Below are 14,772 nucleotides of genomic sequence, written 5' to 3' on the forward strand. Positions count from 1 at the left end.
CGCCTGTCGGCTCTGAGCTGTGTCGCCGGGGACGACAGGAGGAGGAGGAGGACCATGAAAGAGCCTGAGGAAAACTGGAGTCACGCTACGCCTCGAAGCACACCGCTGAAACAAAGACCTGGCTTTGGAAAGCAGTCAGAAGGAAGCCTTAAGTCTAAGTGATGCACCAATTTATGACTCAATAACAGAAATGTGCCAAATTTTCCTGTGACTTGGTTCCGACCAGGGAAGCCGAGGCCAGCCGCTACTACCACCTGCAATTATCAGCAACATGTATACTCTGAGTCATTTAGTAACAGCTTTTTTAAACTTCCCTACTTTTCACACAAACCAATGTTAGTTTGGATAGTGTTTTTTTTTCCTCCTATGAAGTATAATCTTCACTTTATAAATGATTCATTTTAATGAACTCAGATTGTTGCTGTCTGATGTCAAAATATGTTTGATTTTAAATTAAAAAAAAAGAAAAGGGGGATAGGTGGACAATTTTTTTTCAAACCAATGTAAGATGTGTTAATGTACAGGTCTAGTTTCAACTGCATTTATTTTTACTAATGAAACTTACAGACTAATAAATACTCATTTATAAATCCCAGGCTCTTAAGGGCGTAAGGCAAACAGAGTATTACTCATTTGAAGTTCAGGCTTTTCAAGATTATTTCTTATTTCTTGCCTTTATTGAAGTTTGCTCAATAGAGGCTACTTTAAATTGCAACTTTGGTTTCCTTTTTTATTGCTTGGAATATAGCTCATAGTGAAATTTTTTTGCAATAAATAAAAATAAAAGTTTTCGAGAATAATATAATTTAATAGATTTTTTTGAAATCTAAAACAAAAAAACTCCCTCTACTTCTAACAGGTTATTATTAATTAAGGTTTTGTCTTTAACTCAAGAAACATGGTTCACTTTTCAAGTTTAATAAAAACCATTTAAGGGTTAGCACCCTACATTTTGAAGCGTAAATGGGGATAATCTTGTTATTTCTACATGTTCTGCTGAATTAATACCTTTACAACAGTTGGTGTGTACGTGTTATGTGGCTTAAACACAATTGTAAAAGTAAGCAAAAGGATGAATGGTTAATCTGCGCCGATGATAAACGACTGCTTAGTGACCTAAGATACAAAAATACAGAAGTCTGAGTAGCTCTGTGCTCAATGAAGGACTTTAGACTGTGTAATGTCGCCCCCTTGTGGACGTCCTCCATACCACCAACAGAGCGGCTCCCACTCTCTGGATTGAGACCAGATCCCCCTCAGAGTTTAATTTTAACTATTCAATGAGGGATAATTTGCACCTTGCAGGCCAAGTTAATGCAATCAAACCGCATGGCAGGCTGGAAACACTTAGGATGCCTTTGCACTTTAGGCCCCATTGCTTTTTGCTTTATTGCAGCAGAAATTGCTGCCCAGTTCGGAGCTTTTTAATAATTAGACACGCTTGCGGCATGGCGCCGAAGAATACTTTTATCCATCTCCGCTGTACTTCCGTCAGCGTTTCATCACACGTGTGGAAGTGACGGGGGCACTTCCGTGAGAGCAGCAGAGGGCGTCAGTAATGCACAAAATAAGCAGGAACTGATGCATAGGAAAATGTTCTCCCCCTCCCCCTCTCTCTGGATGCATTCGGAATAAGTCTTTTATTTTTAAAACATACCGTGAAGTCCGACCGGCACGACTTGCCACCTGAATACAAATGCAACAACTCCATAAAGTCTGCAAAAAGTGGGAAAAAGCAGAGGCGTGCTAAACTTGTTGCTATTCCGCGTTTTCCAGCAGCGAGGTGGCTTTACTGAATCATAGCCGTGTTTCTATTTTGGCTGGTGGGAAAGAAAAAAAAAAAAGGAGAGAGAGAGAGAGAGGAAGGAGATGGATGAGAAGCAGTAGTGACAGTATCTATCTGTAGCGCAGTCAATCCGAGGATAAGGTTACCATGGCTCCCGGTGGTGGGAAGAATCGGTCTGATGCGCTCAGCGACCAGAGATCAGACTGTGCCATCCTTCCTCGTCATCATTTTCGGTTTGTTTTTTGTTTTGTTTAGATCTCATGAAGAGACGTTGATCCCAACTGGATGTCTGTACACATTTACTGTGGAAGCAGCCTTCGATATAATCAACCGTTTCGCTGTAAAAACTCTAAAAACAAGCACAAATGAAGCAGTACAAGGAGAAGACAACAACAACAACAACAAAATCGTTCCCCTTCTTGATCTCAACACATAAACCAAGCAAGCAGTGAAGCAGAAAGTTGACAAAAAGTGCAAACTTCTCCGATCCAGAATATCAAAAGTACAATAGAGCCCAAAAGTATTCATAGTCCTGGAGCTTTTTCATATTTCATCTCCTTAAAACTGGAAACCTCCATATAGTCTGGAGGGCTTATGTGGCAGGTCGACACAAAGGGAGATAACTTGGTTTTCAAAATGTTTAGCAAGTAAAATATTATAGGTGTGGGGTGCATTTATACTGTAGTTGCTTTAGAGATTCTTAACAGATTTCACGTCTGGACTTTGACTAGGTCATTCCAACACATAAATATGCTTTGATCTAAACACCTCTGCTTCAACATACCTATATTTAATAATTAGGTCATTTGTAGGGCTCTGTAGGAGACGGCTGCATGCTCAGAAGGTCATTCAACCTCTGGGTTCAGGTGTGCTGACTCAGGGTCGAATCTAAAAGCTGCAAGAGGCCAAGCCTTTGAGGACTAGAGCTTGGCAACCTCTGATCTAAACCATTTCATTGCAGCTCTGGTTGCATGTTGAACCTCCGTCTCAAATTCTTTGCAACCTCTCACAGGTTTTCTTCTGGCGATTGCCACCACCATGACCATGAGGATGATGGGTCAAGTCTAGCCTGTTCTTACAGACTTTCTTTTCCTGCATGGTTTGTCAGTTATTGGTATTATATATATATATATATATATATATATATATATATATATATATATATATATATAAACAAAAACTAAAACTTCCCTGCAGCATGATGATGTCACCACCACGTTTTACAGTTGGGTGTGGTGTTTTTTTTGTTTTTTTTTGTTTTTAAATCACATAATGTTTTGAATGGAACCAACAAGCTGAATTTTCATCCCACCAGGGCAGAGCACCGTCTTCCTCTCCATGCCTTGTGGAAACTTTTAGCTTTTCTTTCTTCTTGCCACATTTCCAGAAAGACCAGATTTGTGGATTGCGCATGCGATAATTGCCCCATCAACAGATTATCCCACCTCGGCTGTGGATCTCTGCGGTTTATTCAGAGTTACCAGAACCGTCTGATAAAATGCTTTCCTTGTCAGCTTAGGTGGGTTGCCATGTCTTGGAGGATTTGCCAAATTCTTCTCAAGGCGTGAGATCTCATTTCACAATCTAGCTCTGCTTTAAACGTCTCCACCACTTCCTCCCTGACCTGCTGTGTTCCTTGGTCTTTACGACGCGCTTGTTCGCCAGTGTTCGCTGAAAAACCTCTCAGAGCAGCTGGATTAGTAAAATATACAGGTAGACTCTTTTTACTAAATAGGTAACTTCTAACTTGTTGGGTATCAGAATAAAGGGGGTTAGGCTCAAATGCCGATCACAATTTGAGGTTTTTGTTTGACAAAAAAAAAATAAAATAATGAAAACCACACATCATTTTCCTTCCTTTGTGTTGATCTATCACATAAGATCACTCTAAAACACACGGCACAATGCAAAAGAGGATTATGAATACTTTTGCAAAGCACTGTTAAGCCACACACAACACAGCAGCGATCCCGACGAAAAATAAATATTACCACACAACGAGAAAGCAGATCAAGCAAACAAAAGACTGAACAAACAGGCCACAGCGAACGATCCGGGCAAAAATCACGCCGCTCGAGCGACGCCAGCGCTCAACGGGTGCGCGCAGGGGAAAGTACACAAAGGAGTGGGAGCTAATGAGGAGAACGGCACAAGATGAAAATGAGACAGAGCTAAAGGGGGAAACTGGAAAAGGCATGCGGAGGCGGAGAGAGGAGGCGGCAGCGGGGGCTGCTGGGAGAGAAAACTGATCTCACGAACGTGTAAAAAGACAGGACGAGAGTGATTTCCAATTCTGACATTTATTAGATCTATTCAGTCACAGGTACAGAGTTTATTGGCAGTGATTATCTACAACAGGCACCTAGAGGAGGAAAGCGAGCCAGATAAGGAATGACGGGCACTTCAACAATGTCACTGACCGATGACTGTTTTCCTACTGCTCAGATTGCTGCAACGTGAGCCGACAAAAGTTTGGTGACTCACTTCATTTAAAGGAGTTGTGAAGGAAAAGAAATTTTAGAAAAAGATAAAAAAAAAAAAAAACTCTGACGGTGACATTGTTGAGTTGCTCTTAACTAGAAGTGGTGGGATGGAGAGGAACACAGCATTTGTTTGTAACGGCTGTTCAGGATCTGCAGTTTCATGGCTCCTGATTACTATCGCAGCTAAAAATCACCACTTTCAGTTGTGCAGCTGGTCTCAGCTCTACTCTTCAGTACAACATTGATTGTACAACAAATACTGATCAGAAAACCTGTATGTATTTCTTTTTCTTTTGTTTGTTTGTTTTAATAAATCATAAGACCTGTAAACAAATCACATTTGCATGCACCCGAAACTATAAAACAAAGTGGAAATATATCCAGCTGGGTGGGGGGAAAAAATCCCAGTCACATGTTCAACCCCAAACGTTTGCAGCACGGGACTTTTTCAGGTAAACGTCACTCACGGGAGAAAATATACACACATCACTATTTACAGGAGTGTTATAAGGATCTCACACACACACACACGCGCACACACACTCACACACAAATAGACGTCGAGTTAAACGGATCAGGCAAATTGAGGGAGTCAACATCAATTTGTCATTAAAGTGCGTCAGTCGGTATAGAAGGAGTTTTGCCATAACAGCGGTACTATTGTGACCACACTATACACACGCATGCAAGTACAGTTGTATTCAAAGCAATATCAGTCCAACTTCATGAACCAAATGAATCACGGTTCTTAGTTGAATAAATGTTTTCTACATAGAAAGCGAGGCTATGAGCAGTAGAGCGACATTCTGTGCAACCGAATCATTAATTTAAAGAGTGTTTTCGTACAACAGCGGTGTGGAGTTCAATCGGTGAGGACAGCCATTCATTGAACAAACGGGAGTCAAATAAGAGGCTTTTATTTAAGAGCAAAGGCTGAAAATGTTGCAGATAGAAGAAAAAATTCTGTCATAATGTTTCACTGGAGAGGAGGAAACATTTAAAGAAGTGGCAAAATGGTACGGCTGCAGAGCTGCTTAGCTTTAGCAGGGCGACGTGAAAACTGGAAAAACTACCATTTAAATTGATTAAATAACAGCCACTGCTACATCCAGAGTGATCAAAGAAGATGTAAAGTTGCTTGTGGATACTGAAACAAATACAGATTGCAATGTGAGGCAAAGCTACAGACATGAGGCTCCTGCAAAGTCCCAACATTGAAAAAAAAGCAACAACTTTTAACTAAACCCTAAACTAGCCTAAAGAGAAATGATGCAGCATTTTATTGGCTGATCAAATCAAGGTCATCCTTTCGTGTTTTGAGGAACTTGACCCCAAAGAGCTGAATTCAAGCCAGAGCAGACCGTGTCCATCACAAACTACAGATCACGGATCAGTCTGGATATGTCAAAAAAAACAAACACTTGGAGAGTTCATGTTGCGTTATGCTGAGGAGGAAATACAGTGACAATTGGTGGCCTTGTTTCTTGTTGAAACAACAAGGAAGGTTTGGCACAGGTCTTGGTCTCAGACCAACAGCATTAACATTTATTAGCAGCCAGCCCAAACCCAGAACTTTAAAACCTATGAGGTGGCATTAAGCATGCCGTTTCTGAGACTTCACCAATAAAAGCAAATCAGACTGTAAAGTGGGCTTGAAAATCTGGCCGGACGTGCAAGAAGAAAGGTCGACTCTAGGTGAAACATATTTGAACACCAGATATAAAACTAAAATTAGTTTGGTGGATGAAGCTGCGTCCGCAATCATTTTAAATTTTTACGGTCGATGCTTGATTTTGTGAAGTTCCATTTTATTTAAATATTCTTTTTCTCCGCTTTCCGTAGAGTGAAAACAGATTTATCAATTAATTATTATTTATTATTCATCCTGTAAATTGTAATATAATATACAGGGTTCACGAATCATTAAACTAAACACACTGTTATTAATTTGAACACAACTGCACACACATACACACTCACACACACACACACAGACACACTCACGCAGCACTGGTTTATTACTGATTTGTAGAAATACCTGAACTGGACTTTCCCTCTCCACCTGTGTCTTGGGATGGGGGGCAGGGTGTCGGTGGGGTGAAGTTGGCCTCAGGGAGGATGCTCTCCAGGGACGGGAAGGATGGAGGCGAAGGGGGTAAGAGAGTACTGTTGGGGCTGCTGATGTCGCCCTCGCCCACGAGGGTCAGGTCGGCGTGGGCGTCCTCCTCCACCGTGCGGAGACTCGGCCGGGAGTCAGGGGGCCGGGGGATGGGGGAGAGGTGGGTGCCGAACGTGGAGTGGCGGGGGGGAGGCAGCAGGCACCGCCTGGACGCCAAGTGTCCGTTGGCGCTGGAGCTGAGGGAGGAGTCCAGGCTCTCCGAGCGCAGAGCGGCCGTGAGGGACCCGCGCGGCGGCACGCCGTTCTCTCGGCTCGGCTTCAGGGAGGCCGGGGTGGAACAGGCCAGGTCGGAGGAGGCGGAGCAGGAGGAGGTGGGTGGAGTCAGGCGCAGGAAGTCTGGAAGCACCAGGTCTTCTTTTTTCAGGAGTCCGCGCTGGTCGTTGGCTCGGGTGCTCTGGGCTCGGCTTAGCAGCTCAAAGAATTCTAGAAAGACGACAAATTTTCCGTCACTTTGGCTTTTCCAAACGGACCAGAGAGACGTTAGCTGGTCTGTAAAAGCGCCGTAGCCACCTCCCCGTCAGACACACATCCTTGTCAGTTAGTCCAGAGGCAAAAGCAAAGCACAGAAGTCCACCAAAGGTTAAAAATAAAAGACGAGAGAAATCAAGAACAAGGGGGGGGCATTTACCTTCAGCTTCATCTATATTTATCTTTTTCTGTTTTCTCTTTTCCCCTGGGAGTGCTGAGGCTGGTCCAGCCGCTCTCACAGAAATGTCCTTTGGTGCTGACCTCTCATCTCCCTGCAGATGCAACAATAACAATGCACTCTGTTAGGGGATGGAGGGGAAGGGGTGGGGTTTGGGTGGGGTGGAGAAGGTGTGGTCGCAAGAGGGAAGCTAAGCACGAGCTGCTAAGCACTTTACTGAGCAGAGTCCTGATTTACTCGACCCCCGTTCAATAGCCGATCTCATCCCTCTGTCGGCTTCGTGTCTTTACTGATCTAAACGTTGTCTTCTTTTCGTTGACGCAGTTTTTTAAAGCGGGGAGAACGTGAATGAGCGCATCAGCAATAGACTGATTAAGAGTGGAGAATAAAAGAAAAGAAAACACTGACAGATCAGCATCAAGTGAATGTTAATGAAGACAAATTGGGGAAACCCTGAAGTAACGATGAACGTGGCAGAAGCAGCACAGCAGTAGAAAGAGGACAAAACGACACCGCCACAGGACCCGTTTCACTAGACGTGTGCAAAGGTAAAACGTGTCTCTAGTACTCACTGCAGCAGAAAAGCTCCTGGTCGGAGGGTGGCCTTTTAGGGAGGAAGACTTGGATTTTTCTATTCGACAAACATGGAGAGAAGACATTAAAATTCATCAGGTTGGAGAGAGGCAGAAGCAGTGGACACTTGAGACGGATCTTATTCTGTAAAACCGTACAGTGCCTCGCTCGGACTTCTTAACGTTTTGTCTCGGAGGAAGGAAAATGATTTTCAGAATGTTTTACATTTGCATTAAGAGGATGAAAAATCTGCTGCGATGAGGACTCCAGCGGCACTTGAAGTGCTAAGAAATAACTGTCTTGGTAGAGCCACACACAGTTTGTGTTCAGAGAAAAAAAAAGAACTACAGAGAAAAAAAACTTCAAATGAACCAATCACACATAAACAGGCTGACCAATCAGCGATTGAATCAATAGGCCAGCGATTGGCAACATAAAAATCCTCAACTAATTTAGTAATAAATTAATTGTTAACTGGAGTCTATAAACTCAAAAAGGGCCATTTGCTAAAAGAGCAACATGCTCAGAGCAGTAATTAAGCCAAAGCTTCACAAAAAATATAAAACTTATGGATTAAAGATAAAATAAAACTGTCTAAATAGTAAAACGACATAGTTTTAGCTTCACCTGGTTCAAATTTGGTAAAAAAAAAAAAACTTCTATTAAGAGCCTTTTGCTATCTAATTATTAAAAAAAAAAAAAACACATCTCCCCTACATGATACTGATGGCCAGAAGTAATTAGTATTTTTTTTAGCTGCATTTGTAACTTTTGCTACAAGTTTAGACAATAAAATGTTTATTTTCTTATTTAGAAAAGGGATAATTTGCTTATTTGTATTTTGAATATATTTCTAATACTGCATGCAGAATGCCCCTGAATCTGGTTAATCATCAAAATAATCAAAAGAAGAATTGTGAGTTACAGCCCTACTGTAATTGTCTGACACCAGAGGTGACACAAAGATTTGTACATCATTTCTCATCAAATAGTTTTATCTCGTTAAATTATGAAATAAAAACATAAATACAACATAGAATCACTCACAGGAACTCATTAAAAGATACTTTGTTGAGCAAGCCTGCAGGAAATACACTCATTAAATAAAATATCCAGAAGAAAATTAAAATATCCTCCTAAACAGATAAGCCATGTAAAGAGAACAAGAATTAGAAAGCAGCAAAGAGCCCCAAGGTTACTTTCGAGGAGCTGCAAAGCTCCACAGCTCAGGTGGGAGACAAATGTTTGTTGTGCCCTCCACTAATCCAGACCTTATGGAAGAGTGGCTAGCAGAAAGGCATTGTTGGAAGAAAAACAATAAAATAACCTTCATGATTTGATCAATGAAGATACTCTGGTCAAAAGAGATTTTTTTTCTGTCTAAGATACAAAATGCTCTAAAATGAAAACTAACCACCAACCCTGACAATGCCATTGAAACATTCTAGTGGCAGCATCATACTGCGGGGTACTTTTTTTCCTCTGCGAATCTACACCGCATTTTTTCAGTAAGGTGATTTCAGCACAAATACTACAAGCAAATTTTTCCTTCCTTTTTTGTTTTTTTTTAAACCGAAAAAAACAAACAAAAAAAAAACAAATTTGAAAACACAAGGCACTGTTGGGTGCACAAAATGCGACGATTTGAAAATCAATTTAAAAGCGTCGGACTGTTTGGAGGTATTTTAAGGAGGAACTCGTGTCGGGTGACTCACCTTTCCCTGAACATGGGTCTGCCCGCTCCAGCACGACACGCAGGCCGTCCAAACTCGATATGGGGGCCCCCAAATCCAGCGGCTCCGTCTCTCCGCTCTAATAACAAAACACAGCGTGTTAGCTTCTTCACCTGTTGCTCGGTAAATACCTCTCAGAATGTGGCTGATGGTCGTCTGTGATTTATTTATAAGCCCTCTTTCAGCTTTGGTCTGCTGCATGAATGCAGTTATAATGCCTGGAAGCCCGCAGGACTAAAATAAACCTGACGGAGGTTAATGAGTGGGCCAAAGAGTCGGCATGTTTGAGGGGTGTCGTCATTCTTAATTGTAGCCCTGCTGCTCCATCTTCACATGCTGGGCTGAGTCAGAGCTCTAACCACCATGTAGAGATGGAAAAGGATGTGGTCGTCTCCCTCCCTTGCCCCCCCTCTGACCATGATACTCCACCCTTATTGCACAGGCTGCTGTGTCTCAAAGCATTAAAGCATTGTCGCCACCGGGGAGAACTCACTATTTTGGCCACGAGATCACTGAGATTCAGGCCGTATTTGGCCACCACGGGACGGAGCACCTCCGTGACTGGTTTCGTGGGTTTGGCTTTAAGACCCACGGAGCGATTAATCGGCACCAGGTCCAACCTAAAAGTAAACACACGGCGAGAGTTACAGAGGACGGCAGCTGAAGCAGAAACGAGACGGGAATTGAGTGAAAGTTTCATACCGAAACAAAGTACGCTTCTCCAGCCTTAGGTCTCGCGAGCACAGAGTCATGCAGTCCTGATCCAAAACCAGAGGCTAGAGGAAGGAAATGCAAAACATCCTGTTGGATTGGACTCTGTTTATATTTGTCTACCCAGATTAGATTAGGAAAAAGGCTTATCTATCTTAATAAGTTAAAGAAAATCTTTCCTAACCTTCTCTCCTCCCACGAGGAACAGATCCACGGCAGCAATGTTGACGCAGATGTTGCGACACAGGTCTTGGAGGACCTCTCTGATGGACGCGCCGGGCCGCAGGGTGATGGAGGAGCAGGAGCCGTCGGGCAGCAGCACGCTGCAGTGTCTGGACGAGCGCTCCCACGCGCCGACTGAGTGGCGATTGTCAGACTGAGGACACGGGATTCATGAAACCAGGCGATTTAACGCTCACCTTTGTTTATATTGCTCAAGAAAAAAACAGTGTGTGGGCTTAAACAAATTGCAATAAAAAATTTTTTAAAAAAAGATAAAATTCTCGCCTATTACGATTAAATTGTGGTATTTCAGGCTCTGTTTCCATGGCGATCTGACCAGAGGGAACTTACCTCCATTTTGGCAGCAGAGACAGAATTGGGGATCTCCAGACTGGCGCTCGACGACAGGGAGCCCTGGGACTCTCGCCGACCGTTACTGCCCCAGAAGTCTGCAGGACAACAGAGGACGGAGAAAACGCCTTCAGGTTTATAACAGTGGTTCCCCACCAAACAAATGGCAGGATAATTCAAAAGGTTATTGGTTTTGTTTTGAATTTCAGAAGTTTGCATGTGCTAAGATAACTTTAAACAATTTTTAAAGTTCAATTGACGAGATCATAGCTTCATGAGCTTCTGATGCAGTATTGATGTATTTTAGGGAATTTTCCTTTTGTGCCATCTTGAAAAAATTCAAAGAAAACAGAAAAAAATGTAAAGGAAGAGAAATAACAACGTTAATATCAGTTCAAAGGATTATGTTGGTTTACAGCAACTTTATGTTTAAATAAAAAGGGTGAACATTGCATTCCCAAATTTTAAGCACAGGGTTGGCAGCATTATGTTGCGGTTGTTTTGTTGCAAACTCGGGTAAAAGGACTTTTTGCTGGTAAATCAGATAAAGCACCAATAAAAACGGTTAAAGCTGTAATTGTAGTTTTAAGGTCAAGTGGTATGAATACTTTTGCTGAGTCTGCAGCAAGGGTTAAATGAACAGTTAGCCGTAGCTCAAGAATTAAGAATGCTAAGGGTTTCAGCAATCAGAGCACAACGGTCACTAATTCCCACCCAGATTAATGTCTCCGATGTCTTTCTTCTTTGGTCCCTTTCCAAAGCTCCTGTTGCGAGACCAGGAGAAGAAGATGCCGCGCTTCTTATCTGCGCTCTCGTCCTTGGTGTCTTCATTTAATGACTTCCCTGACCTCTGCTTTCTGATGTCCTGTGTGTGTGGAAAAAACACAAAAATCACATTTTACCCTTGACTGTGGACATGTGCAGAAGATGCCAAAAATGACACTTGTACTTATAGAGTTCGAGTTAAAAAAAGAATAAAAAATTGCTACCTTTTTGGGAGTGGAGAGGGTGGAGCGGTCAGAGCTGGCGCTGTGTTTGGAGGGCGCGGGGCTACAGGGGATCTGGTAGGGGTCCGGCAGCGGCTGACCGTCCTCCTCAGCGCGCAGACACTCCAGGTAGAGGGAGGACTTCAGGAAACGCGAGTAGCTGTCGAACTTCATCAGGTTAAAGATCTAAGGACACACGAAGAACAGAGTGAAATTGAACATTTGGAGTCTAATAATATCCAGAGTGTGAAGACAAGAAGAACAAAGAAGAGAGGCAGTCCCAGTAATGACATGCAGTTCCAGCTGATGTTATGACAGCAGTCTTAAGCGTCCAAACTTAATCATGCTAATCTACTAGCTGGAAATACACAGATCTTTGACTGCATGTCTATGGCTCCCTGTCTGCATAATGTGTGTTGGATTCTCTGTGGGTGTATGCCAGTTTGTGTTTATCTCTCTGGTAAAGCCTCTGAGCCTTTCTGTAAACAAACCCAGATGGCCACCGAAAAAAAAGAGAGGAAAAAAAAACCTCAATATGCTTCCACAAAGCGAATTGAGGCTAGATGAGAGCAAACCCCCGAAAACACAAGGAATCCCTCCTGTATTAATGCTTTCCAGAAGATGCCTTCGCTACCAACAGCTGACTCCGTCAAACAACACGGCCGACGTTGAGCACGCAGGGGTTCTAGTACCTGTAGCTGCTGGGTTTTGAACATTTCAGGCTGAGGTGAGGTGAGGACGTCGTCCGCCAGCTGGGCCTGGCTGTCGATGTTCACTGGCATGGTGGCCTTGCTGGACAGGAAGCTGTTGTAGATCTCCCCCGCTCTCTGGGACAGCTGCAGGCGGCAGAGTTGGTGAGGTTAGCCGAAGCGTCACACGAGCGTATTTAAATATTGGAGACAAAACCTGGCAATGTCCAAGAAAACACTTTTCGCTGCAATTCTCCAACAGTGAATTTAGGAGATTTACTGGTAATACAATCTTCCTGCACTTTTGTAGGTCCAGATTTTTAGTTTTTAAACAGCAAGTCCTTTGTCTTTTAAAAATGATCATTTAATGATCATTTTTAAAACTTAGTATTTATCTACTAAGTTTGGGCTCTACATAAAGATTTTTAAAATATCAACTCAAAACACACGGAGGACAGACAGACAAATGGGAAATGAAGATGCAGAAATGTAAAAATGATCTGAAAATACAATTTCTTTTCCATAGCGCTATTTTTATTTTAATTTTTTTTTTAGCTTTCCCATTTTGAATAGCGGCTAAGCGTAAAGTCTTTGTGTCTCATCATATTTACAGCCCAGTGAGACAGGAAATCTTGAAGTACCTACTAGAAGCTAACTGATGAACTTCAAAAAGTGGAAAAGGGAAGAAAAAAATCTATTGGATCAATTATGATTTCTGAAATCATTGTCAACCGATTTGGTAATTGGTTAATTGTTAAATGGCATGTTCAGACTCAGGCAATTTACTGGAAAAAAACAAACAACCCCAACATATTCAGAGTAGTAATTAAGTGAAAACTGTACAAAGAAATATAAATCTCCTGCCCTGTAACTTCTATAAAAGATCTTTGTCAGTGGTGCCAATAAGTGTGGAGGGATCACATCAAATTTTCCCCCTTTAATAAGCACCATCTGGTTTCATCTGTAGCTGCTCTTACCTGCTTTTTGTCTGTTGCAGGGACATGACTGAAGTATTCGCAGGCCTGCCAGAACAAGATATTCTCCTCACTGAACTCTTTCTTGAGAAATTCCTGTGGAGGCAAACCAGAGGTTTTATATAATCGGAAGCAGCCGATTGTTTTCTTGTCTCACCCAGAGCTGTTGCTGTTGAGACCATTAGTGAGGGCAGAAATTACTGGGTGAAGACTGGTGTATTGTAAGTGTGGGCGCAGGATGGCGTGGGCGAGAGAAGCTGATCAGTGTGGAAGGAGGTGGATCTCTGAAGCCAGCACTTATCGCCGAGCTTTCTGAAGGTGTCATGGGCTGCGTTCAACGAAACATCTTTAGTGTGGGAGGACAGAGTACAGTACAACAAAGGTGGCTCTGCTTAAAAGGATGACTTCTGATCAACTATTCTGAACTGGAACCATTTGCAAATCCCAGCACACAATGCATGACTATGTAGATATGAACACTGTTGGCTCCGACTTTGGCTAAAGCAAGTGCAAACCCCCAAGGTATAAATTCATAACTAACCAATTCCTCAAGGACTCATACAAGCCAGAATGGTTGAATCTTTACAGCCACAATTCTGGACAATTTTTCTCCACAAAGAACAAAAGAACCAATAAAAACGTTTTCTCACACTCTTTTACAGCATAATCTGTCCCAGAAAACTTTGGGAAAACGTCTTCAATTCGGTCAGAGAGAAACTTTACATCGACTTACCGAGAAGTAACGCACACCCACGGGGTCCTGGAGAAGCCGCTCGAAGCAGGTGGACCAGCCGGCCACCCGATGATCTGCGGACCCCCGATGGCCGCCGGCCCCTGGAAGACTGCCATTGCTGGTCAGGCTGCTATGACTGCAGCATCCCTGCAGCTGGATTCCACTGTAGTCTGCAAGAAGAAAAATGTAACAGGGAAGAGGAAACTGAAAAATGTTATTTACTTAAAACCCTTGAGTGTTATTACACACAGTCAAGGAAATAAAATGTAAAAAAAGAATAGTCATTTTTTCCCATGACGATTAGACAGAGCATACAGCTCCGTGCGCAAACCTTCACATCCTTGATGAAGACGTGTTAAAAAGCCTTTAAATAAAATCTTTTTTTACATCCCATGGAATATTTAAGAAAATCCAACCTTGAATTTGAGCACATTTATTTCAGCAAGTAAAGAAATACTGGTTCTGGAAACAGTTTTTGATTAAATCAACCACAGCTATTTCTATAAACAAAATGAGGTCTGCATGATATTGAGAACATATGTATCTTTGCAGTACTATTACAGATTATTGGGATAACAATAATCCACAATAATAACCACAACAATAACATGTAATCCACAATTTTCTGACTTTTTCCTATCAAAACGCCCAGAAATAATATAGACCAGAATTTACATAAATGGCACTTATATGAACACTTTATCCA

General features: G+C 42.3%; 1 protein-coding gene across 4 annotated transcripts in view; it reads right to left on the bottom strand.

The window, feature by feature from the left end:
• Window positions 1-14,772, bottom strand: part of LOC103480437 (regulator of G-protein signaling 12-like) — a 46,132-nt gene that overhangs the window by 4,349 nt on the left and 27,011 nt on the right. For all 4 annotated transcript variants that reach the window (XM_081600117.1, XM_081600119.1, XM_081600118.1 and 1 more), the window contains 13 exons: window positions 14,067-14,236; window positions 13,337-13,429; window positions 12,363-12,506; window positions 11,674-11,856; window positions 11,399-11,549; window positions 10,685-10,782; window positions 10,296-10,487; window positions 10,103-10,176; window positions 9,894-10,020; window positions 9,383-9,479; window positions 7,667-7,725; window positions 7,077-7,188; window positions 6,308-6,871 (listed from right to left, as the gene is read on the bottom strand). In XM_081600117.1, coding sequence (XP_081456243.1) covers window positions 6,308-6,871; window positions 7,077-7,188; window positions 7,667-7,725; window positions 9,383-9,479; window positions 9,894-10,020; window positions 10,103-10,176; window positions 10,296-10,487; window positions 10,685-10,782; window positions 11,399-11,549; window positions 11,674-11,856; window positions 12,363-12,506; window positions 13,337-13,429; window positions 14,067-14,236 — 2,064 coding nt within the window. The remainder of the gene's footprint in view (window positions 1-6,307; window positions 6,872-7,076; window positions 7,189-7,666; window positions 7,726-9,382; window positions 9,480-9,893; window positions 10,021-10,102; window positions 10,177-10,295; window positions 10,488-10,684; window positions 10,783-11,398; window positions 11,550-11,673; window positions 11,857-12,362; window positions 12,507-13,336; window positions 13,430-14,066; window positions 14,237-14,772) is intronic.

This window comes from Poecilia reticulata, chromosome 18, assembly GCF_904066995.2.
Source record: "Poecilia reticulata chromosome 18, P_reticulata-male-v2, whole genome shotgun sequence".
NCBI classification, from domain to species: domain Eukaryota; kingdom Metazoa; phylum Chordata; class Actinopteri; order Cyprinodontiformes; family Poeciliidae; genus Poecilia; species Poecilia reticulata.